This window comes from Salvelinus sp. IW2-2015, unplaced genomic scaffold (genome assembly GCF_002910315.2).
Source record: "Salvelinus sp. IW2-2015 unplaced genomic scaffold, ASM291031v2 Un_scaffold4375, whole genome shotgun sequence".
Classification (NCBI taxonomy): domain Eukaryota; kingdom Metazoa; phylum Chordata; class Actinopteri; order Salmoniformes; family Salmonidae; genus Salvelinus; species Salvelinus sp. IW2-2015.
The window spans coordinates 6,177-31,947 of record NW_019945645.1 but is presented as its reverse complement, the minus strand read 5'-3'; the positions used below and the strand labels follow the sequence as shown (position 1 = coordinate 31,947).

Sequence of the window (25,771 nt, the reverse complement as noted above, 5' to 3'; positions counted from 1 at the left end):
AGACAGAGAGTAAGGTTCTGTTGGCAGCTTCAGTGCCAAGGAGGGCTGAGTGCCAAACACTAAACACTGAACCCTTCTACAGGAGAGGYAAGAGAGGAGGGAAGGGAGAAGAGGACAGCATGAAAAGGGAGTAAGGGTGAGGACTGAGGAAAGGGGTCATTATTTTCCTGTGGCTCTGGTCAAAAGTAGTGCATATTTTGRATTTTTTTATTTAACCTTTATTTAACTGTGTGGAATAGGATGTAATTTGATATGAGACATATAGCCACAGAAACACAGTTACAGTGTGTAGGAATACAAGGACACATAAAGCCATCTATGACATAAGCATCTGTGGTTTTATTCAAAGCAGAACAATGCTTAATGACATTGTTGCCAGGAGGAGGAGTGTGTTGCGGGGGCAGCACGTTGCCAGGGGGCGTGGTTTAAGCAGTATTCTGCCACCTTCTTGTTGGGGTTCTTTCCGGTGAACCACAGCTGCAGGCAGCAGCTAGAAGGCTTGGAGAGGGTGGTGTACAGTAGCAGTAAGAGTCAGAGCAAATCTTCTCACACATAATCTGGGCTGTAGGGAAGACATCTGTCCACTTACGACACTTAGCCTCAGCAGGACAACGGTTACGGCCTGGGAGAGAGGGAGGAGAGAGAGAGAGAGAGAGAGAGAGAGAGAGAGAGAGGATGAAAGAATGATAGAGTGGAGAGAAAGGGAGGAGAGGACAGGATAAAGAAACAATGTTTTATTTTGCATTTAAATGTTTGTGTGTGTCTGTGAGAGAGTGTATACCTGTGTGTGTGCGTGTATGTGTGTCAAATCAAATCAKATTTTATTAATCACATGCTTTGTAAACAACAGGTGTAGACTAACAGTGAAATGCTTACTTACAGGCCCTTCCCAACCATGCAGAGAAAGAAAAAAGAGAAATAATAGAAAAGTAATAACAAGTAATAACAAAATACACAATGAGTACGATAACTTGGCTATATACACGGGGTACCAGTACAGAGTCGATGTGCAGGGGTACGAGGTAATTGAGATAGATATGTACAGTTCCAGTCAAAGGTTTGGAGACATCCACTCATTCCAGGGMTTTTCTTTATTTGGTAGGTCGTCATTGTAAATAGGAATTTGTTGTTAACTGACTTAAATAAAGGTTAAATAAATAAATAAAATAGAATTTGTACTATTTTCTACATTGTAGAATAATAGTGAAGACATCAAAACTATGAAATAACARATATGGAATCATGTAGTAACCAAAAAGTATTAAACAAATCTAAATATATTTGATATTCTTCAAAGTAGCCACCCTTTGCCTTGATGACAGCTTTGCACACTATTGGCATTCTCTCAAACAGCTTCACCTGGAATGCTTTTCCAACAGRCTTGAAGGAGTTCCCACATATGCTGAGCACTTGTTGGCTGCTTTTCCTTCACTCTGCGGTCCAACTCATCCCAAACCATCTCTATCGGGTTGAGGTCCCTGGTATAGAAGCGTTGATGCAGTCAGTCAGCACTCAGTGGTGCAGCTGTAGAACCTTTTGAGGATCTGAGGGCCCATGCCAAATCTTTTCAGCCTCCTAAGGGGGAAGAAGCATTGTCGTGCCCTCTTCTCCAACTGTGCTGGTGTGTGTGTACTATGATAGATCCTTAATGATGTGGACACTGAGGAACTTGACGTTCTCGACCCGCTCCACTACAGCCCTGTTGACAGTGGTGTAAAGTACTTAAGTAAAAATACTTGAAAGTACTACTTAAGTCGTGTTTTGGGGTATTTGTACTTTACTATTTATATTTTTGACTACTTTTACTTTTACTTCACTACATTCCTAAAGAAAAGTATGCACTTTTTACTCCATCAATTGTCCCTGACACCCAAACATATTCGTTATATTTTGAATGTTTAGCAGGATAGGAGAATGGTCTAATTTGCACACTTATCAAGAGAACATCCCTGGTCATTCCTACTGCCTCTGACCACTAAACACATGCWTGTAAATTATGTCTGAGTGTTCGAACATGCACCTGGTTATCTGTAAATTTAAAAAGAAAATCGGACCTTCTGGTTTGCTTAATATAAGCAATTTGAAATTATTTATAGTTTTACTTTTACTTTTAATACTTAAGTACATTTTAGCAATTACATTTACTTTTGATACTTAAGTATTTTGAAACCAAATACTTTTAGACTGTTACTCAAGTATGATTTTACTGGGTGACTTTCACATTTACTTGAGTAATTTTCTATTAAGGTATCTTTACTTTTACTTGAGTATGACAATTMAACTTTTTCCACCACTGCCTGTTGATGTAAATGGGGGCATGCTCAGCCCTCTGTTTCCTGTAGTCCACGATCAGCTCCTTTGTCTTGCTGACGTTGAAGGAGTGGTCTCTGACCTCCTTCCTATAGGCTGTCTCGTTGTTCTCGTGGGTGAACAGGGAGTACAGGTAGGGACAACGCATGCACACTTGAGGGGTCCCCGTGTTGAGGGTCAGCATGGCGAATGTGTTGTTGCCTGGTGTGTCTTTGTGTATGTGTGTTTGTATGTGTATGTGTGTGTTTACCTGTGGTCCAAACCCAACCGTAGTACCAGTCCTGTTTGCAGGTGAAGTCATCCTTGCAGTCGTCCCACCAGCTGTTGCAGTCCTCCTACACAGAGGCACATTTAGGATCCGCTCCTATCACCAGGACTGGTCCACCTACACAATAAAAGTCATAGAATGTTGATTAATTTTACATTTTAAAGCATAACATACATATTCGTTCTCCTGGCATCCGCCAAACCCAGATTAGTCCATCTGACTGCCAGATGGTGAAYCGTGATTCATCACTCCAGAGAATGCGTTTCCACTGCACTTTTAAACAAGACCTGTTAAAGGTCTTGCTCACATCGGCTATGGAGAGCTTGATCACACAGTCGTCCGGAACAGCTGGTGCTCTCATGCATGCTTCAGTGTTGCTTTCCTTGAAGCGAGCATAAAAGGCATTTAGCTCATCTGATAGGCTCGCGTCACTGGGCAGCTCACGGCTGGTTTTCCCTTTGTAGTCCGTAATAGTTTGCAAGCTCTGCCACATCCGACAAGCATCAGAGACGGTGTAGTAAGATTCAATCTTAGTACTGTATTGACACTTTGCCTGTTTGATGGTTCGTCTGAGGGCATAGTGGGATTTCTTATAAACATCCGAACAGTGTCCTGCTCCTTGAAAGCGGCAGCTCTAGCCTTTAGCTCGGTGCGGATCCGTGGCTTCAGGTTGGGATATGTACGTACAGTCACTGTGGTGACGACGTCATCAATGCACTTCTTGATGAAGCCGGTGACTGAGGTGGTATACTCTTCAATGGCATTGGATGAATCCCGGAACGTATTCCAGTCTGTGCTAGCAAAACGCGCCAATGTAAACTGAGATWTGTGGATATAAATATGAACTTTACCGAACAAAACATACATGTATTGTGTAACATGAAGTCCTATGAGTGTCATCTGATGAAGATCATCAAAGGTTAGTGATTCATTTTATCTCTATTTCTGCTTTTTGTGACTCCTCTCTTTGYCTGGAAAAATGGCTGTGTTTTTCTGTGACTTGGCTCTGACCTAACATAATCGTTTGGTGTGCTTTCGTRGTAAAGCCTTTTTGAAATCGGACACTGTGGCTGGATTTACAACAAGTGTATCTTTAAAATGGTGGAAAATACATGTATGTTTGAGGAATTTTAATTATGGGATTTCTGTTGTTTTGAATTTGGCGCCCTGCAGTTTCACTGGCTGTTGACGAGGTGGGACGCTAGCAAGGTTYAAGTCCCCAGCTACTAGGAGCGCCGCTTCTGGATGAGCACTTTTTGTTTGCTTATGGCCTTATACAGCTCATTGAGTGCGGTCTTAGTGCCACCATCAGTAGTCGGCTATGAATAATATAGATGAGAACTCTCTTGGTAGATGCTGTGGTCTACAGCTTATCATGGGGTACTCTACCTCAGGGGAGCAATACCTCGAGACTTCTTTAATATTAGACATCACGCACCAACTGTTATTGACAAATAGAAACACACCCCGCCCCTCGTCTTACCAGACGTAGCTGCTCTGTCCTGCCGAAACACAGAAAACCCAGCCAGCTCTATATTATCTGTGTCGTCYTTTAGCCACGACTCTGTGAAACATAAGATATTACAGTTTAATGTCCCATTGGTAGGATAGTCTTGATAGTAGATCATCCAGTTTATTCTCCAGTGGTTGCACGTTGGCCAATAGAACGMGTGGTAGTGGAGATTTACTCACTCGCCTACGAATTCTCACATGGCATCCGGACCTTCTCCCCATGTATCTCCGTCTTTGTGATGGCAACCACGTTCCCAAATCCCTGGAGTGCCCAGTTAGGGTAAAGGAATATYAAGTGGCAAGTGGCAGGGCTATAATGCAGCTCTCCTACACAGAGGCGCGTGAAGTAGTTGGAGTGAGGGGAGCTGAAGATGTGGCGGTGGATGCTCCACAGACTGTAGAGAGTCAGAGTGTTGTTCAACAGTCGAGGGAAACTGATATGCTGATTGTGAAGAAGGTGGATTATATGGTGTTAATTTTACATAAATTAATTGTCCTGCACATACACACAAAAAGTCCAAGAAACTGGACATAATAGTTTCTGCAGCTAGCTGAAATATTTTGGGGTTTACAGGACTTCACTGCCTAAACATTGCAAAGAATACTGTCCGAAGATGCTCTTCCCTCTCAGGTCCCAGAGCCTGTAGGGATGGTTGTTGGCAGTTGAATCTGATTATTTTTATTATATATTTTTTTATTAGTTGGGCTGATATACAGCCAAAACAGTAGGTGGCGGCATGCACCTATAGCATTTGTTTGTGGACCACAATAATATCAAAGAAGAAGACCTCGTATAGCAATACACCAATAAGTGTAGTCTGCCATAAAACCAAAGATAGAACAATGAGATAGTTTAGTTATAAAAATCTTTGATAAACCTCTAGAACAACAAGAAGTAGTAGTAGTAGTAAGCGGAACGTTTGTGGAAGGATATGCGTACACACCGGGAGCGTTTACAAAACAACACTGGTTTCCGGTCAGTTTAAATTTGAAATGTATATTTTGATAGCTACTAGTCGTGATAGTGGTTTGACAGGTAAGACGGTGAATATTTTGACATGTACAGTAAATATGTGTACAATTATTTGTTGATGTATTAGGTATTGTTTCGAAACATAYCTAGCTAGTTAACGCGTTAGCTACATTATGCKGGATGAAGAGTGTTTGCTAGCTAYTAAGGAAGATCTGCAATAACTTAACAGATACCATTTTAAAGTCTTCAAAATCTAATCTGTGCAATTCTTACAGTAGCTAACCTACCCAAGTTAGCAGCTAGCTAGCTATGTTGTGACATTTCTTACAGCTAGCTTTCGCTAGCTACACTCTCCACACATTGTTAGGGTCACTGAAACCAACATCTGATTAGCTGTGTACTCATCTAGCCAGGTCTGTTATCTAGATGGGTGCTGATAGCTATCCTGTCTCAGTGAAGTCTGTGTGTCTTCTCAGACAGAGATGTCCACGCAGTTCCCCTTGCTGTTTCCCAGGATCACAGAGACTCTGTGGTTCAACCTGGACCGGCCGTGTGTGGATGAGACAGAGCTACACCAACAGGAGCAACAGCATCAGACCTGGGTACAAACAAACAAACACAGAAAGAGAAAAGACAGGGCAAGACTAGAAGGAGTGACAGAGCCAACCTGGGTTCAGACATACACACACTGACCTCTCTCTCTCTCCCCCTTAGTTACAGAGCATCGCAGAGAAGGACAATAGCTTGATGCCTATTGGGAAGCCAATTTTCGAGGTATCTGAGCTTTAAATAATGTTTATTTTACTTACCTAGACATCTGAACTGTCGGTCACTCATATTTTCATCCAAAAGTTGACCCAAATATATATACAAGATGCTTATGGATTTTGACCAAGTCCTGCGATATTACAAAGGTGAATCATGTTCACATTTATTTMACCTTTATTTAAGCAGGGAGTCACCATTGAGACCAGGGTCTCTTTCACAATGGATCCCTGCAATGACAATTTGACAATGACAATTTCATACGACCAAATCGAAAAGAATATATATCCAGTAAAATACAGTACAACAAAAATCTCAATTTGTTTTATTACATTCCTCAATAAGAAGGTCCCAAATCAATATTTTAAATTGCCCGAGCAGCACCAGAACATCCAATTGTAATYTATTTTGTAGTTGGTTCTATGTYGGGGTGGGAAGGCATTACAATTCAATAAAATAGAGAAGTTCATGTTTGCATTTTGTGGTTATTCCCAACAGCTCCCAGGTTAGGGGGAGTCATTAGGGCCAGAGGAGGGAGGGCAAGCAAGAGCTTAAATTATACCATCCAAAGATGGAGTAAAGCTACAGTAGGAGAGAACAGCACATCTAGCTACATTCCRCACAGATATGTGTTTTACGGTCACTGAAACCAACATCTGATCAGCTGTGTACTCATCTATCCCGGTCTGTTATCTAGGTGGGTGCTGATAGCTATCCTGTTTCAGTGAAGTGTGTGTGTCTTCTCAGACAGAGATCTCAGTTTCCCAGGATGACAGTCTCTATGGTTCAAGACTGCTGTTTTGCTTTTGTAATGCTTGCTAGCTCACATTCAAACCAACTAAAGTTAAAGATGGTGATCCTAAACCCCCTACCCTGTGTGAACTTGGTTATGGTGGTGTGGTACACAGAAAGAGAGTTTAGCAGCTAGGGAGAGGTTTTAATATCTCATGACATTTAATTCCTCAAATTTGACATATCGTTTCACTGGACGTGCTACCTTGTCCTCAGACCTGCTGTTTTCAACTCTCTCCTTCCATCCCTCTAACATACATATCTGTCTCGACTCTGACCTCTGAATGGGGCTCAGTGGTCTTAAGGCACTGCATCTCAGTGCTAGAGGTGTCACTACAGACCCTGGTTCGATTCCAGACTGTATCACAACAGGCCGTGATTGGGAGTCCAGCGTCGTTAGGCTTTGGCCGGGGTAGGCCGTCATTGTAAATAAGAATTTGTTTTTAACTGACTTGCCTAGTTAAATAAAATAAAAATGCTTGGCTATGAAAAACCAACTGACATTTACTCCTGAGGTACTGACCTGTTGCTGARCTACAACCACTGTGATTATTATTTGACTCTGCTGGTKATCTATGAACATTTGAACATTTTGAAGAATTATCCGGCCTTAATGGCCTTGTACTCTTATAATCTCCAACTGGCACAGCCAGAAGAGAACTTCCAAGGTTCCTGCCTTTCTAGGGAGTTTTTCATAGCCACAATGCTTCTGCTTTGCTTGCTGTTTGGGGTTTTAGCCTGGATTTCTGTATAGCACTTTGTGACATRGGCTGATGAAAAAAGGGCTTTATAAATACAATTAGATTGTTTACCATTTTGCGTCAACGTTTGGATGAAAATAAGAKAGTGGTCCTTTCATTTATAGTGGCTGTTAAGGATGTTTTCTGTCATTTTTCCATGCTCACTCTGGTGTGTTTGTGTTCTCTGGGTGTGTAGCAAACATTTGACGAGGAAGAAGAGGAGGAGGATGAGGATGAGGAAGATAGTGAGGAAGACTCTGAGGATGAAGAGGACATGCAGGACATAGATGAGATGAACGACTACAACGAGTCACCGGATGACGGAGAGGTCAACGAGGTCAATGCGAACACACACACAATCAGGGGTTAGYGGTCACGTCTATGGAGCACTATATAAGGGAAATACGAGGCATTCGCATTCTTAATGTCACTCATCCCTCTCTCAGGTGGATATGGAGGGAGCAGACCAAGACCAGGACCAGTGGATGATCTAGACCAGAGTAATCCTCGCTACTCTCTGATGCCCCCTTGGTAGCGCTCCAGCTGGATAGCTGCTCATCTCCTCTGCCGGACAGTGGCTTTTGGCTGGTTAACTTTCCCTGCTGTTCACACCCACCCTGTGAAACTAAAGGGGGAGGTGTGAGCTGCGTGYGGTTTTACTGCATGGAGAAAGTGCTGTGTGCGTGTTCTCTCATTCAGTGTTCTACAGTTGCAATGTGTGAAGACTGTAAACTGTAAAAGAAATTCTCTTGAAATAAGTGTTTTTGCAACATGACGAGAAAGAACCCCTGCTCCACCTCAACCTCCCCTCTGCTAGTTCTGTCCTCCCCCACAGATCACGAGACACTCAGACCCTTTGTTTAGACTATGCACACATCAAACTCAAGGACATCAGAGTGCACTCACTCCCCTCTCTGGTACTCGTTGTTCTGTGTGTGTACTTTGACTCCCCCGTCCGTCCGTCCGTCCGTTGCCAGTCGTGTCACATCTGAATGGGCATAAACCTGTGTAATCTGCTGTGTGTGGGTGTGCTGCCAACAGAAACCTGGAGAGTAAAAAACAAACATGCTATATAGAATGTTAGTATTCAACAAAACTGATTTTAAAAAGGAACATCACAGGTGCTCGTATGTATGTCTGTATGTATGTAAAGTAAATACCTTTTTAATTGGTCCAGTCTTATGTAAATAAAGAAAAACATTTTGTACAGATAATGTACGTAATGGATTTATTGATGCCACACAGACTTGTAAAACACGTGTTAGATGCTGTCTGAGAGCGATATTCAACCTGCAGGGGGCACTAAGCAGAAGGCAGCAGGAGACTGGGAGGGTCAAGGCAGCAGGAAGCTKAGACAACAAAACCAGAAGTAAATTGTACCCAACCTTGTATGTCTTAATAATAGATATGTGTGTCTGTCTCTCACTGTGTCATCGTCGAAGCCTCATGTGACCTCTGCTATGGCAGTGATTCTTYCATCAATTTCCACACTGTAGAGCCTGGTGCCCAGGCGATACGCACTGTGCTGTATCCACAGTGGGAACCCAGCACTGTCAGAGGGCAATGCTTGGAAAATAATCCGGTCCCTTATCTTACCTACACACACAGAGGTGTGGTCAGACAGGCAAATGTGGATGGAGAAGAGAGGGAGAGGAATCTCAGTCAGGTGGGGTCACCTTTCTTGGGGCCGATGTTGCTGCTGAACTTCACCTTGCTGCACCAGAGGTCAAAGGTTTTCAGGATGCTTTCTGGGTCGCCGGGGGTGGCGTGGGTCAGAACATACTGGAAGACCCTCTCTTCCCGGCTCAGCATAGTAATACAGTCATATCACATCCTCACCAGCACCGCCCGGTAGAACAACACAAAGTAGTAGTGGTAGGGAATAAAAGTCAACAGCAGGGGGAGGAAGGCCAGCGTTATGGCACCAGACACCATAGTACTGCTGCAAGGGAAAACACACACACATACAGTAGGTACACACACTAACACACATATCTAAACACACACCAGGAGAAGGGAGACTACCAGCGCACATACTATTCATTAAAAACGATAATAAAATAAACTATTCCTCAATTACACAAACACCCATTACAGTCCATTCTGTACTTATAGACCAGCAAGCTAACCCACATACACAGCTGTTCCTCCGGCCAACTCCATACTGCAGTTACTAGAGTTTTACGCTGAGTGACAGGAGATTCCCTCACCTCACTGACAAACAACGCTACATTGAACTCCTACAACTCAACCTACCATAACACAAACCTCTTGAAAAAATTATATTCTCTCCCACATAACCACCGTACAGCAAAAACAAGACTAATCTGCCCAGAGATGCGTTTGTCAAATAGGAGAAATGCAAAAAGGTTATTGTGTGTGTCTATAGTCAGAGCTCCACAGGTGAGGGCAGAGTGGGTAGTAAGGAAGCTGGGCATCTGAATTATTCATTGATAACCTGGGGCATGTTTGTTTTATTCACAGAAAACAGGTGTGGCCATAGTACCCCTCCCCAGCCCCACTCCATTGTTTCTCACAATTACATTATTATTGACTAATTATTATGTCACAATAAACATACAGCAATACATCACTGGTAGGCTACAGGGAAYGTTCTTAATATGTTGACTCAAGACACTCGAGATGTAGGGGGGCAGAGAGAAGGGGGGGGAGTGAGAGACAGACAGACATGGGTGGATCAGGTGTACAGGCACATGTGTGGAGTGAGTCTATAGTCAGGTTTCTCTCTTCCTACAAACAGAAGGATCCAGAAAGCACACATGTACAGAAAATAAAGTGARAGCAGTATTTACAGCTCAAAATAATGTTTATTAGACACTGTTACACAGCAGTCTCTGATGTTACTATCAGACAATAATACTCTGCTTTGAATGGAACTAATGCTGCTCTGTGCCTCACTGGTAACTGTGTCCTCACTCGGCTCACACAAATCATAATCATGTTCTCACATTTGATTTAAAAAAWAATAATAATATTCAGAATTTAATKCAAWTAATAATTCATATGTGACAGGTGCCCAGAACATAGATCCAAACAAACACACTGGTCCTCTGATGGTCTCTCTTCTGCCTAGCAGGTCTTCATAGATCTGAASAGACTGGGTAGATACTTCATTATTTTTTTTATTTTACCTTTATTTATCTATGAAAGTCAGCTAAAAACAAATTCTTATTTACAATGARGGCCAAACCCGGACGACGCTGGACCAATTGTGCCCCACCCTATGGTTCTCCCAATCACAGCCGGATGTGATTCTGCCTGGATTTGAACCAGGGAATGTAGTGACACCTCTTGCACTGAGATACAGTGTCTTAAACCGCTGCGCCACTCTGGAGCCCTATGATGAAGGCACGACTTCTCCAGAGCTAGATGATATGAATATGAAAGGGATATTGAAGGGATAGGGTCTAGYCCTAGAGGCTGAAATGTAACAGGGCTGTGGTGTCCTCTCATACGCATCCATTTGGCCAAATTYGAAAGTCTCTCTATGCTTGTTTGATGACAGCATCAGCAGGCTTGTTTGAGCAGTCTCCTGATGAACTTCTTGAGTTCTTTGTCCCCCTTCCTCCATCTCACCAGCCTAGTGAGGACCAACCTGCCCTCCTGTGTGTCAGCAAGGCCCAGGTACCACACCCCTGCCACGGACCCCTTCCCCTCTCCCCCATTTGCCTCCTCCAGGGCAGGACAGGTGCAGGTACCCCCTTCCTGCAGCCAAAGGGCACTGTAGGCCATTGCCCCCKCGACGCCCTCAGCCCTCTCCGTGCCTCCACCCTCCCACCTCAGGATGCGACTCCGGCCCAGAGGGACTAACCTGCAGTCACCCCCTTCCACAGACACACTCCCGATACGCAGTTTAAAGACTGAGAGAAAAAAACACAGAAATACATGTCTGTAAACACATGTAAACACGTTATAGACCTCTATAAGCCTTTGTCTAAAGTGTAACCAATGCCATACACATATCACTCACCATATGGACTCTTGCAGAACTTGTTCTGGTTGTCTATCTCTCCCTCAGCAGCCAGACTGCATGCATCACAGATCACTGTTCCTGAGGACACCAAGAGACATGCCACGGCGAACAGGGTTAGTTTGGATGTGTGTGTGTGTGTGTGTGTGTGTGTGTGTGTGTGTGTGTGTGTGTGTGTGTGTGTGAAAGAGCATGGAACATGTTTGCAGAGGATCAGCTTTCTATGATGATGATGATAATGATAGGCACAAACCCTCTGATGCCTCCTCGTGACCCGCTTCCTCTCCCTTCCGCGCACGCTGTGTGTCTTGGGTCGTGGTGGGAATACAGAGATGGACCCCGCGCGGGAACTGTGTGCAGTTGAACATGTCGGGCCACGGGAACCCGAACGCGCTCATCACAGGGAGACAACCGTCCCTCACAGCCTCGCACAGCCCACGACAGGGGCGCACGGGCCCCTCCGGTAGGCACACRGGGGCGAAGAGCGAGCACAAGAACTTCTTGGTATCCCGATGGCAGAGTTTGGAGACCAACGGCAGCCAGGCGGCCGACTGTTGCTGGGCTTCTTTCAACGAGTCGTGCCCCAGCAAGTTGGGCAGCCGCATATCCCCGTAACCGACGCCGTGGCACAAAGAAAGTGTGCTGGGGATGGGCTTACACACCGAGRGAAACGATGAGGAACTGAGACTTTCGGACGCAAACTGAATGGAGCTGTCTGTGGTCAAAACCGAGGCGAAAGAAATAGACACCAACACGCAAAGTGATAACTTCAGTTGAGCCATACTGACAACACGTGCAGAATAAAAAAACAAAGCAGCACGGTGGTTGTTCAGCAGTCCTGGAGGAGAAGTTGGTAGCCGGTTGGAACCAACCTAGTAGTAGCCTAGTGTGTAATGAATCATGCAGAACAAACTGGTTCTTACAGCAAATGCAATGGTGTGACTCCCGGTTATTGAGGGCTGTAAAGTGGCTTTGTTATTAGAACGGGGGGGGCGTCTGAAAGACTGTTTGTTGTTTTATCTTCCCATAGCAGTCTGCCCAGAACCTGCCCCCAACGAGTCTGTGSTAGCAATGTATTTTTGCCATCTATTCGTTATGCATTTTCCTTACGTCGCGGTCTGTTTTCTGCTGGTTTTATTRCCCAGTCATAACAACAACAAGCTCACTATTTTAGCAAGTCTTTAAAAAAATAAAATACCCCTGTCACGTGATTAGGGTATCTGTCCCCATGGCATCTTCACATTGGCCGGATGTCATATGTTTGTTGCCGAGCCCTGGCTGCGCAAAAAACTGCTGTCATGTGATAGGCTTCGTTTGTAGTAGTAGCTGACAGAAGCAGTCAGCGAGAAATAGAAACAAAGAAAGAAGTTTGATTCCTTTCCTGTGGACTCAGACAGGGTCTGTTTCTCCTATTATAGCAATAGTTCCCCGGGTGGAGTAGTTGGAGATTGGGTTCGCGTACCTGGCAGACCGCCGAACGCCCAGCGGACGCCATGGGTTGTTGTTACAGTAGCGAGAACGAGACCACGGAGCAGGTAGCTAATGCTAGGCTAGTTGGTTATCTAGGYTGTAAAATATTATTTAACAAGAAGTGTTACATTTCTTTGGGGTCATAAGGCCATTGCAAGACAGTTTGTTGTTACGAATTCCACGAGTCGAAAGTYAAAATATAGTGCTTCTCTGCGCGTTAAAATGAAACTATTTTTAAGTTAGCCAACTACGACCCAGCAGATAGCTAACCAGTCCTTTCAAATCAAATTGTATTGTACACATATAGCAGATATTATTGCGGGTGTAGCGAAATGRTTGTGTTCCTAGCGCCAACAGTGCAGTAATATCTAACAATTCACAACAATGCACACACATTTAAACGTACAATCATGGAATTAAGAAATATATAATATTTCAGAGACAACTGCTAGCTGTGCTAGAAAAATTGGGCCTAGGGAGTTTAGCTAACGTTAGTTCCCTGATTGGCAAGTTGACCAACACACCTAACGCCATTAGCTAGTTAGAAGACGTTTCAAAATAGTGACAACCTTTTGTTGACAATTACAAACATTATCTAGTTTACTAGTTCAGCTTACTTAATCAGTTCATATGTGTACGTCAGTAGCTATCTACTTGGAGGGCAGACAATAGCTTAGTTTCAATTCTCAACTATCATGATGATGATCAATCAGGGCCGGTAAAACGTGACCACTTATGTAAATTGGGCCTCAAAGGTTCACATTCGGTCAAGCTGTTGGAACGTGTTGAACTTGCCAGCCAATCAACTTCTCCCAGATGCATGTCATATGATCTCAGATTTCCCATCCAGTTGTGGTGACATAGGTCAAAATGGATTTTGGTGAAGGGAAGTTTTATTTTTCCTTTTGGAAAAAGGCAGGGATTGTATCCTATTATTACTGTTTATCAGATGACTGTTGTACACATTATAGCCTGCCACTGCTTAGCTAACCTTGTTTTAACACAGTATAATACTGTTGAAATATACACACCAGGATCAATATATCAGGGTTACGTAACTTTTGTTTGGTTTCATTCTGTTCTTCCTGTCAAAGCAACAAATCAGAGGATGAGTAGTATAGGGGTTGTAGGGCGCTCTTTTTTTTAGACTTCTGTTCAGATGTTGTATCATAATCATTTTAGCAATAAGCAAGGTAAGAATCTGGTAACCCAAACAGCCTGTGATAGTGATCGAGGATGTTGTGATAGTTTGTGATCGCGATGCGCATGTTGTGCCTCAGGACCCTGACGAGCGTAAGCCGCTGATCCCCCACCCGAACCCCGACAGCAAGCCCCTCAACGGCACAGAATGGAACTCCAATGTACCCTCAGCCCGCACAGACGAACAGGCCTTACTCACATCCATCCTTACCAAGACAGCTCTGTAAGACACAAYCACACAAACATTCTCTTTCTCCTCCATCATCATGGGGTTTATTTATTTGGGATTGAATTCTGCTGAATATCWGCCCGTCTTTCCATTTCTTAGGAACATCATCGACGTCTCGGCTGCGGACTCACAAGGCATGGAGCAGCATGAGTACATGGACAAAGCTCGGCAATACAGGTGGGTGTGTGGAGGTACTTGCTTAATGTGTATGTGGGTTTTGACTGGCCTTGTTTATGTGTTTCAGTACTAACCTGTCTTTTATTGTGTTTTCAGTACAAAACTGGCCTTGTTGAGTAACAGTCTGTCTCAGAAGAAGCCCCTCCCTCTCCCTTCACTCACCAYCCAGCCGCACCAAGTGCTCGCTAGTGATCTGGTGCCATARTCGGATGTACAACAGGTGCACGCTCGCGCACACACACACTAGGGGTGTAACGTTTCATGGTTTGGTACATGGAAACCATGGGTTTGATGTATTTGATACAATTCAATTGATTCTACTCCAGTCATTACCACGAGCCCATCCTCCCCAATTAAGGGGCCACCAACCTCAGGTGTTGCCTGGTCACTTTTACCCCTACCTGTACATATTACTCCAACTACCTCGTACCACTGCACATTGGTACCGGTTCTCCTTGTATATAGTCTCATTACTACCTGCAAAGAGCTGCTTGAATGCAGAGGGGAGACAAAGTTGTGGTGTTTTTTTGCATCTCCGTCTTGGTCAGGTGGTAGGAATACTGCGGTGATGTCAGTGTAAATGTGTCAACATGTTGAGGGAACATACTTCCTCTGTCCATCGCTGTTGTAAGCTACTGGGAAACCAAAATGTTCCCAAACTGAAGATTTTAAATGATGATGGAGAATCCTCCTGGTTTATCCGCCCGACTTCTTGCCATCGTACAGAACTAGCTCCTGGCTCCACCTCATAAAATGTGTCAATTAAGATTAGAATTTTCATTACAACGTGCGCATAAGCTCATTGTTTTAATGGAATAGCCTGAAATTGTACATTTTTTTCCCAGCTCAGATTTACTCAAGCAATACAACTGTGTAGGCATAGCCTATAGGCCTAGTGTTTTTTTCTCTTCYTGTTTCTGTTTTTACAATGCGGACCGAACCGAGGTTCCCGTACCGAACGTTTCGATACGAATACATGTATCGTTACACCCCTAATACAGACACACACACACAGTGCCATTCTCAGATGTTCATCAGGACATCTTTCTATTACAGTCATGTGCTTTCCCTGTCCATAAACCTGTTCGTGTATGGCAGCTCTGGAACAACAAATGCATTATGTAGCTGATTGATGCGTGTTAACCTCATTTGTTCTAATTGTTTGACAGGTGTCCAAGATAGCTGCCTATGCTTACAGTGCAATCTCTCAGATCAAGGTGGACGCTAAAGAAGAGCTAGTGGTTCAATTTGCCATCCCCTGATCTGCCCTCTGGCCTCCATAATACTCCTCCCGTCCTGTCCCCAATGCCCACACTGCATCTATGTGTCCCAGTCCCTGTGCTACCCAGCTATGCCACCAGGAACCTGCTGAGGACTATGACAACCAGGCCTCCCCTGCTGAAAGGGTTAACCCACCTTGCCCTGCACCCCTCAGAACCACCTTTCAAAGCCACCATTCATCCTTCTTTCACCAGCCGTCAAATGTTATGGCAGTATAATGGTGTTAGGGAAGTCTTTGTTTTTGTTATTTTAAATGTTGTTGTTTGAAGAGTGACTGAGTCTGACTGAATAAACGGTTAGCTAGCTGCATGGCTAGGCTGCTGGTGGTGTTAGCGCTGGCTGTGAGTTATTCAGGAGTAGCTAACCTCGTCTGATATGCAGCTCATGTAACTAACTAACTAACCACAGCTAGGAAAAGAGGGTGATTATGCATGTCCAAATGTAGCACAGGAACAGGGTTAAAAAAGATGTCCACAGCCAGCCAACCCACTACGGTGAGCATGGGGATGCTGTTCTGACACTTTGTGGACCGGTCACCCAGAACACACATCCCACCCCTCATGTCATCAATATGAATTTCTAGAAAGAGCCCTCACTATAGTGTTCCTTATCTTTGTTCAAATCCTTAGATTGACCTAATGTAAGACAACTGGGTTGTGCAGGTTTAAAAACAGGAGGGACTTAGTTCAACTATAGTACCTAAGTTCAAATCTGATATGACCCGTATGAGTCTTCTCTTGAGTTCAGCTCATGTTGGCAGAGTGCAGGGGTGAATGGGGGGTGGGGACAGCGGTTGGAATCCACATGGGTTTCTCTGATTTCTGGGGGAAACATGCTTAGCACTTCAATAATTTAGCTGGCAGTCCTTGAATTCATATCTTTAGACTTCACAGAAACAATACAGCTGGGGGTGGGCACTGGATGGAACCAGGCTTGGGGGGAGGGGGTGGGTCTAGGTGGGGGGAGGGTTTGGGGGCTTGTAATGTAAATGAATCAGTGAAGTGTTGATGCCTTCTATGTACAGATTTATGTGATTCCGTCAGAAGCAAGAAATGGATTGTATGCACCTCCCCATTGTAGAGTCTGTTGGTCAGGATTGGCTAAAGCTCCAATGAAGTTGTTTTAGGAGCCAATCATAACTAAGGATACAGCAGCCCATTTTTTATGACATAAAAGGAAAAAAACTTAACACCCAAGTTTGTTTGAATTTTTAAACAAAACTGATTGTGACGAGTTACTCACATTAACCAGGAACTGAAAGCTGTCATGGCAGTTTGAGATAAACAACCATAACCTGTGAGTATCACCTAAATTAAAATGATCAGAGGCGTTGTAATTATTTATTTATGTTTTAAGTGTATTTATGCTCCGGGGTGAGTGTGTTTGTGGGTGGGTGCCTCTCTGGGGTCTTTAAAGGGATGATCTACAAGGCCGTGTTTATTTTCCACTTTTTGCAGTGTGCTTGTTTTGTTACTTCAGTGTGCAATAGTACCAGGATAACATTGTTCATTTCTTAGGCTAGTACCAAAAGGTTTATTAAGATATACTGTTAATACATTTTTTTCCCCCAATTAATGAATTCATTAAAGACTTTCAACCATAAGACTGGTGTTCTGTAGGTCTGTATAGAGAGAATTGTGTGGGGTATCATTACAACAAACCTAATGAACACTATCACATCTTATGTAGTGTGTACTGTAAGTAATGGATACGATTCTTTTTTAAACTTTCGATGAAGACTTTGTTTACCATGATAAGGATTATTCAGTACGTCTCATACCTGCTGATCCACCAGTGGTAAAGGGTCAATTCTCAGATCCATATTTCAACACAAAGTAACACCTACAAAAGTGTGCATTGGGGAGAGTGAGTGAGAGGGCTCTATTCCTGGTTGGTCAATGGTTCAGTTCAATAATTATACAGGTCAAGGTCACATCTACTGTAGATGTACTATTCCTTCTTCCCCAACTCTGACAGACACCAGACAGAGTTTCTGATGAGTAGATTTGTATTGTACTTTTATATGATGCGTCAGGTCATAATGGTCTTCTGATGTAAGCCTGTGGTTCTGGAACTCTGGTTGGTTGGCATGATGATTGCCCCCCCATCGTTTCTGTGGTGACAGGCCAGTTGTCCTGGTTCTTCCTGGTGTTTTGCTGTGGTTGCTGGGATGGTGCCAGACCTGGGCCATGATTCTATCCTGGCCCGTTACAGCGCAGAAGTCCAACAAGTGAGGCAGAGCTGCATTCACATACCCCCTACACACGTTCTCATTACTGGGTGTTTGTCCGGGTACACACACTTCTGTTTTCTCTTGACCATAAGGCTCCAGAACTGAACACATCTATACATACAGTGACTATACAAACTGTAAACTGGTAGTAACTTAACACTGAACAGAGAGGGAGAATGCCCAAAAACTCAGTAGGAGTTTAGTGTTGCTATGCAGACAGGCAGAGAGTCGGTGTGTAACTAGACCCTGATCTCTCTGCTCCTTTTAAGCACCTGTCAGAATGCTATGCAGCTGCAACGAACTCAGCACCTGTTACACATAGGGCTCAGAGCCACATAGCCCTCGGTGAACACACAGAATTTAAACAGCACTGGGAGATCACACGAAGAGTATGAGTGGAATAAACCACCCCTGTAACCCACCCCCCATGTGGGGCTTAGTGGTGGCCTATATTTGCGTGTGGGTGTGTGTAGATTTGGGTTTGTCCTCACCTTTCTCATGTCATGCCTGTGCTGCTAAGTGTGTGTACCTGTAGCTCCCCTCATTCTCCATTGTGTTGCTGTGCAGGGTGAGTCTATGTAGGAAGGGCAGGGCGGCCAGCTTATCCACCTCTGAAAGGTTACAGATGCTGTTACCATGGAGATACACCCACAGTTCCTTCAGCTCTACTAGGACCTGGGAAACAGAGTACACACACACACACACACACACACACACACACACGACACCACACACACACACACACACACACACACACACCACACACACACACACACACACAGGCTTTAGGCCCTTAAATGTAGGGTGATCACTACTAATGTACGATCAGTGGTTCCCAAACTTTTTAATAGTCCCGTACTCCTTCAAACATTCAACCTCCAGCTGCGTACCCCCTCTAGCACCAGGGTCAYCGCACTCTCAAATGTTGTTTTTTGCCATCATTGTAAGCCTGCCACACACACACTATACGATACATTTATTAAACATAAGAATGAGAGTTGTTGTCACAACCRGGCTCGTGGGAAGTGACAAAGAGCTCTTATAGGACCAGGGCACAAATAATAATATAATAATCAATAATTTTGCTCTTTWTTAAACCATCCTACATATKAWACCTTGTTTGTTCATCGAAAATTGTGAATAACTCACCACAGGTTAATGAGAAGGGTGTGCTTGAAAGGATGCARATAACTCTGCAATGTTGGATTGTATTGGAGAGAMTCTCAGGCTTAAATCATTTTCCACACACAGTCTGTGCCTCTATTTACTTTTCATGCTAGTGAYGGCCGAGAATCAACTCTCACATAGGCACGTGGTTGCAAAGGGCATCAGTGTCTTAACAGCCAATTTGCCAAGGCAGGATACTCTGAGCGCAGCCCAATCCAGAAATCTGGTAGTGGCTTCTGATTAAATAACATTTTCACAGAACRGCTTATTGCAATTTCGATGAGGCTCTTATTCAGATATCGGTAACTGGACTGGAGGCAGGGCTTGAAAGGGATAACGAATCCAGTTGTTTGTGTCATCGGTWTTGGGAAAGTACCTGCGGAATTGCGCACCCAACTCAGGTGCTTCGCTATATCACATTTGACATTGTCCGTAAGCTTGAGTTCATTTGCACACAAACAATCATACAATGATGGAAAGACCTGTGTGTTGTCCTTGTTAATGCAGACAGAGAAGAGCTCCAACTTCTTAATCATAGCCTCAATTTTGTCKKGCACATTGAATATAGTTGCGGAGAGTTCCTGTAATCCTAGATTCAAATCATTCAGTGGAGAAAAAACCTCACCCAGATAGGCTAGTCGTGTGAGAAACTCGTCATCATGTAAGCGTCAGACAAGTGAAAATTATGGTCAGTAAAGAAAACTTMAAGCTTGTCTCTCAATTTTAAAAAAACYTGTCAATACTTTGCCCCTTGATAACCAGCGCACWTCTGTATGTTGTAAAAGCGTTACWTGGTRGCTGCCCATATCATTGCATAGTGCAGAAAATACACYAGAGTTCAGGGGCCTTGTTTTAACCAGGTAGAACCAGTTGAGAACAAGTTCTKATTTACAACTGCGATCTGSCCAAGATAAAGCAYAGCAGTGRGACACAAACAACACAGAGTTAWCCATGGGATAAACAAATGTACAGTCAATAACACAATAGAAAAATCTATATACAGCGTGTGCAAATGTAGTAAGATTAGGGAGGTATGGCAATAAATAGGCCATAGTGGCGAAATAATTACAATTGAGCAATTAAACACTGGAGTGATAGATGTGCAGAAGATGAATGTACAAGTAGAGATACTGGGGTGCAAAGGAGCAAAAAAATACAGTTGAAGTCGGAAGTTTATCATACCTATCTATCTCCTCTGCTGTAGGGTTAGGGGGTGTTTATCAGCTCTGAGATCCCCCCTCCATTATATTTATTTGTTTAAGGGGTTAGGGGGTGTTTATCAGCTCTGAGAATCCCCCCCTCCATTATATTTATTTGTTTAAGGGTTATCCTGATCTCTCCTTCGTCTGGCTGTGGACTGATGCAGGATGAAGCCTGTTTGTTTATGTTTGCCTGACCTTATAGGAAGTCATTGGATCCCGAGTGTGTGTGTGTGTGTCGTTGTGTGTGTGTGTGTGTGTGTGTGTGTGTGCCTAGTTTACGATTTGTTTACTATAAATGAGGTCCTGAGAGTATAGACCACCATAAGATTTACAGTTGAAGTCAGAAGTTTACATACACTTAGGTTCAGTCATTAAAACTTGTTTTTCAACACTCCACAAATTTCTTGTTAACACACTATAGTTTTGGCAAGTCGGTTAGGACATCTACTTCGTGCAAAACACAAGTAATTTTTCCAACAATTGTTTTCAGGCAGATTATTTAACTTATAATTCACTGTATCACAATTCCAGTGGGTTAGAAGTTTACATACATTAAGTTGACTGTGCCTTTAAACAGCTGGAAAATTCCAGAAAATGATGTCATGGTTTTAGAAGCTTCTGATAGGCTAATTGACATAATTTGAGTCAATTGGAGTGTACCTGTGGATGTATTTCAAGCCTACCTTCAAACTAGTGCCTCTTTGTTGACATCATGGGAAAATAAAAGAATCAGCCAAGACCTCAAAAAAATTGTAGACCTCCACAAGTCTGGTTCATCCTTGGGAGCAATTTCAAACACCGAAGGTACCACGTTCATCTGTACAAACAATAGTACGCAAGTATAAACACCATGGGACCACGCAGCCGTCATAACGCTCAGGAAGGAGATGCGTTCTGTCTCCTAGAGATAACGTACTTTGGTGCGAAAAGTGCAAATCAATCCCATAACAACAGCAAAGGACCTTGTGAAGATGCTGGAGGAAACAGGTACAAAGTATCTATATCCACAGTAAAACAGTCCTATATCGACATAACCTGAAAGGCCGCTCAGCAAGGAGAAGCCACTGCTACAAAACCGCCATAAATAGCCAGACTACGGTTTGCACCTGCACATGGGGAAAAGATCGTACTTTTTGGAGAAATGTCCTCTGGTCTGATGAAACAAAATAGAACTGATGACCATCGTTATGTTGGAGGAAAAGGGGGAGGCTTGCAAGCCGAAGAACACAATCCAACCGTGAAGCACAGGGGTGGCAGCATCATGTTGTGGGGGTGCTTTGCTGCAGGAGGGACTGGTGCACTTCACAAATAGATGGCATCATGAGGAAGCTAAATTATGTGGATATATTGAAGCAACATCTCAACATCAGTCAGGAAGTTGAAGCTTGGTCGCAAATGGGTCTTCCAAATGGACAATGACCCCAAGCATACTTCCACAGTTGTGGCAAAATGGCTTAAGGACACACAAGTCAAGGTATTGGAGTGGCCAACACAAAGCCCTGACTCAATCCTTAGAACATTTGTGGGCAGAACTGAAAAAGTGTGTGTGAGCAAGGAGGCCTACAAACCTGACTCACATGCTCTGTCAGGAGGAATGGGCCAAAATTCACCCAACTTATGTGGGAAGCTTGTGGAAGGCTACCGGAACGTTTGACCTAAGTTAAAAAATGTAAAGGCAATGCTACCAAATACTAATTGAGTGTATGTAAAACTTCTGACCCACTGGGAATGTGATGAAGAAATAAAAGCTGAAATAAATCATACTCTCTACTATTATTCTGACATTTCACATTCTTAAAATAAAGTGGTATCCTAACTGACCTAAAACAGGGAATTTTTACTAGGATTAAATGTAGGAATTGTGAAAAACTGAGTTTAAATGTATTTGGCTAAGATGCATGTAAACTTCTGACTTCAACTGTAAATAAAAATATGGGGTTGAGGTAGTTGGGTGGGCTTATTTACAGATGGGCTGTGTACAGGTGCAATGATCGGTAAGCTGCTCTGACAGCTGATGCTTAAAGTTAGTGAGGGAGTAATAAGACTCCAGCTTCAGTGATTTTTGCAATTGTTCCAGTCATTGGCAGCAGAGAACTGGAAGGAAAGGGGGCCAAAGGGAGTGTTGGCTTTGGTGATGACCAGTGAAATATACCTGCTGGAGCGGTGTGCTACGGGTGGGTGTTGCTATGGTGAGCTGAGATTAGGCGGGGTTTTACCTAGCAAAGACTTATAGATGACCTGGAGCCAGTGGGTTTGGCGACGAATATGAAGCGAGGGCCAGCCAACGAGAGCCAGCCAACGAGAGCATACAGGTCGCAGTGGTGGTTAGTATATGGGGCTTTGGTGCACAAAACAGATGGCACTGTGATAGACTACATCCAGTTTGCTGAGTAGAGTGTTGGAGGCTATTTTGTAAATGACATCGCCGAAGTCAAGGATCGGTAGGATAGTCAGTTTTACGAGGGTATGTTTTGCAGCATGAGTGAAGGATGCTTTGTTGCGAAGTAGGAAYCCGATTCTAGATTTAATTTTGTATTGGAGATGCTTAATGTGAYTCTGGAAGGAGAGTTTACAGTCTAACCAGACACCTAGGTATTTGTAGTTGTCCACATATTCTAAGTCACAACCGTCCAGAGTAGTGATGCTAGGAGCGGGCAGGTGCGGGCAGCGATCGGTTGAAGAGCATACATTTAGTTTTACTAGCATTTTAGAGCAGTTGGAGGCCACCGAAAGAGAGTTGTAGGGCGTTGCTCGTCTGGAGGTTAGTTAACACAGTGTCCAAAGAAGGTTTAATTTTATTAGGTTTAATTTTATTTTTGGCAGTGAAACGAGGCTACTCAGGCGAGAAAAACACTTCACCGAAATGTATAGCCCCGTTGGAAAATATAAATGGACTGTTTGAAAATGTGAATATACATATATTTTTTAAATGTAACAAATAAAAATAATAAATAAATTCAAAATGTTAATCACATTTTTATTTGCCGTACCCCCGACGGGATTGCGCATACCCCTGGGGGTACACGTACCCCAGTTTGGGAATACCTGTACTAGAGAATTTCATTTTACCACCCTGCCACCTGTGTCCATTCAGGGAGAGGCTTGTCTGAAATMACACAATATCGCCTATATAGTGCACTAGTTTTGTCTAGAGCCACCCTGTGTGCGTGACTGTGTGAACTTAACARACTGGGTCTATGTGTGAGATGTCYTTGAAGGACAGGTAGAAGAACCCAGGTGAGACGTATTATTAAAGCCAYGTCTGTGATGATGTTGTTGTTGTTGAGATGCAGCTAGCGGCTGCAGAACTTCTTCTCTGCATTTTGCTTCAGTGGTCGCAAGCCCTGGTTGAGCTCCTCCATCAGAGCTTCTGAGAGAAAGAGAGAGGTGTATGAGAGGACTCAGATGTGGCACTGAGAATAGGAGAGGATGACATTACTGTATTGAGACGCAGCCAGAAAAGGGATTAGAGAGTGTTGAGTAAAAAGTACAATGCTCTGAATTGCATCTCAATAGTGACTTTCTTTCCTTGTCTCCATTCCTTCATCTGCACGCATAGTAATGTGAAATAACTGTTTCTGGTTTACCTGTCATTGAGCTGAGGCATTTGAATAATAAATCCAGWGGATTTCACAGCCTTTTGGCTAACCTGTATGATAATAAATATAATATTTGAATGTAACAAAAAACAGCTAGTTTAAAAGAGGTATCCCGAATCATCTTTGCACTTAGCCTAACGTTAGCTACTTTGTCCATGCTCAAACAATGTATTTTCACTTGACTTCATCTATATGCCTAATTTCAGGGCATACACAACACAATGACATAGCTAAGTTTCTTCATGAAGAACTAGACTTCTGGCTACTATGCATGCAACATTATTTTYCTAACTTACCCCTTAAAACCCACACAGAGTTTGCTAGCTATCATGTTGCAAGACACTTGTTTTTATTTTCATCACAATGAGCGAGAACTCCAGGATGGAGTCCAGGATGCTGGCCTTCTAGGCCAGAGTTCCTCTGTCCAGTGTCTGTGTTCTTTTGCTCATCTTAATCTATTATTTTTATTGGCTAGTCTGATTTGGCTTTTTTTGTGACTCTGCTAGAAGGCCAGCGTCCCAGAGTCGCCTCTTCACTGTTGACGTTGAGACTGGTGTTTTCGGGTAAATTTAATGAAACTGCCAGTTGAGGACTTGTGAGGTGTCTGTTTCTCAAACTAGACACCTAATGTACTTGTCCTCTTGCTCAGTTGTGCACGGGGCCTCCCACCCTCTTTCTATCTGGTTAGAGCCAGTTTGCGCGTTCTGTGAAGGGAGTAGTACACAGCGTTGTACGAGATCTTCAGTTTCTTGGCAATTTCTCCATGAATAGCCTTCATTTCTCAGAACAATAATGTTTTTTTTCTGGCCATTTTGAGCCTGTAATCGAACCCACAAATGCTGATGCTCCAGATACTCAACTAGTCTAAAGAAGGCTAGTTTTATTGCTTCTTTAATCAGAACAACAGTTTTCATCTGTGCTAACATAATTGCAAAAGGGTTTTCTAATGATCAATTAGCCTTTTAAAATTATTAACTTGGATTAGCTAACACAACGCGCCATTGGAACACAGGAGATATTCCATGCTTATGTAGATATTCCATGAAAAATCTGCCGTTTCCAGCTACAATAGTCATTTACAGCATTAACAATTAACAATGTGATATTAATGGACAATTTTTTTTTGCTTTTATTTAAAAAAAACAATGACATTTCTAAGTGACCCCAAACTTTTGAACGGTAGTGTATGTATTGAAAAAAATTGTCCCTTAAATTCAATTAAATTCAGTAGGACATCTGCTAGAGGCGTCACTACAGACCCTGGTTCGATTCCAGGCTGTATCACAACCGGCTGTGATTGGGAGTCCTATAGGGCGGCGCACAAGTGGCCCAACGTCGTCCGGGTTAGGGTTTGTCCGGGGTAGGCCGTCATTGTAAATAATAATTTGTTCTTAACTGACTTCCCTAGTTAAATAAAGGTTAAATAAATACATTTAAACAATCTGTTAGCATGCTCCAAACAATAGGCCTGAAACATCCATCCTCTGTCTGTCAGGCTGTGCGGAGACAGTCCATATCATTCACCATTAACAACAAGCCCCAGAAGGCAGCCTCCAAGAGTGGCAACCTACAGAGAGGCTTGAATAAGATTTCCAGCTCCGCCTGTAAATCCCCAGGACACGCTTCACGCAAGTCTCCAGGGAACACCAGCTCCCACGGTCCGGAGCTTGTCCCACAGTTGGGCCGGGAGTGTGAAGTACCAACAGCTGGGAGGGAAGGCACAGAGGATGTCCCCAACGGACTAACAACAGCAAGTCCCCAAAGATTCCCACCAGCACACGCAAGGTGAGCACTACTTCCTTACACCAGACAAGCAACATATGATCATATGCCTACGAGATGATTTGTAGCAACAATGGACA

General features: G+C 43.5%; 3 protein-coding genes and 1 pseudogene across 5 annotated transcripts; 2 read left to right on the top strand and 2 right to left on the bottom strand.

The window, feature by feature from the left end:
- The first annotated feature begins 4,982 nt into the window (after positions 1 to 4,982).
- On the top strand, positions 4,983 to 8,391 carry LOC112077198 (anaphase-promoting complex subunit 15). 3 transcript variants are annotated; one of them, XM_024143762.2, is made up of 5 exons: positions 4,983 to 5,066; positions 5,540 to 5,665; positions 5,778 to 5,837; positions 7,557 to 7,697; positions 7,807 to 8,391. In XM_024143762.2, exons 2-5 carry the CDS (start codon positions 5,546 to 5,548, stop codon positions 7,852 to 7,854), a joined length of 369 nt encoding a protein of 122 aa, XP_023999530.1. In that variant the 5' UTR covers positions 4,983 to 5,066; positions 5,540 to 5,545; the 3' UTR covers positions 7,855 to 8,391. The 3 variants fall into 3 exon arrangements, with proteins under 3 accessions (XP_023999530.1, XP_023999529.1, XP_070297702.1); XM_024143761.2 differs by having other exon boundaries at positions 5,035 to 5,126; XM_070441601.1 differs by lacking the exon at positions 5,778 to 5,837 and having other exon boundaries at positions 5,035 to 5,126.
- A 2,002-nt stretch (positions 8,392 to 10,393) lies between these two features.
- On the bottom strand, positions 10,394 to 12,540 carry LOC112077196 (secreted frizzled-related protein 2). Its single transcript, XM_024143758.2, has 3 exons — positions 11,605 to 12,540; positions 11,352 to 11,432; positions 10,394 to 11,241 (listed from the first exon to the last, which is right to left on the bottom strand). Exons 1-3 carry the CDS (start codon positions 12,131 to 12,133, stop codon positions 10,889 to 10,891), a joined length of 963 nt encoding a protein of 320 aa, XP_023999526.1. The 5' UTR covers positions 12,134 to 12,540; the 3' UTR covers positions 10,394 to 10,888.
- Positions 12,541 to 12,630: 90 nt separating this feature from the next.
- Positions 12,631 to 16,040, top strand: LOC112077197 (ragulator complex protein LAMTOR1-like). Its single transcript, XM_024143759.2, is given in 5 exon segments — positions 12,631 to 12,886; positions 14,102 to 14,244; positions 14,350 to 14,427; positions 14,524 to 14,647; positions 15,597 to 16,040. Coding segments are annotated over 5 exon segments (480 nt in total). The 5' UTR covers positions 12,631 to 12,844; the 3' UTR covers positions 15,690 to 16,040.
- A 1,704-nt stretch (positions 16,041 to 17,744) lies between these two features.
- On the bottom strand, positions 17,745 to 23,940 carry LOC139026304 (leucine-rich repeat-containing protein 51-like; annotated as a pseudogene).
- Positions 23,941 to 25,771: the final 1,831 nt, after the last annotated feature.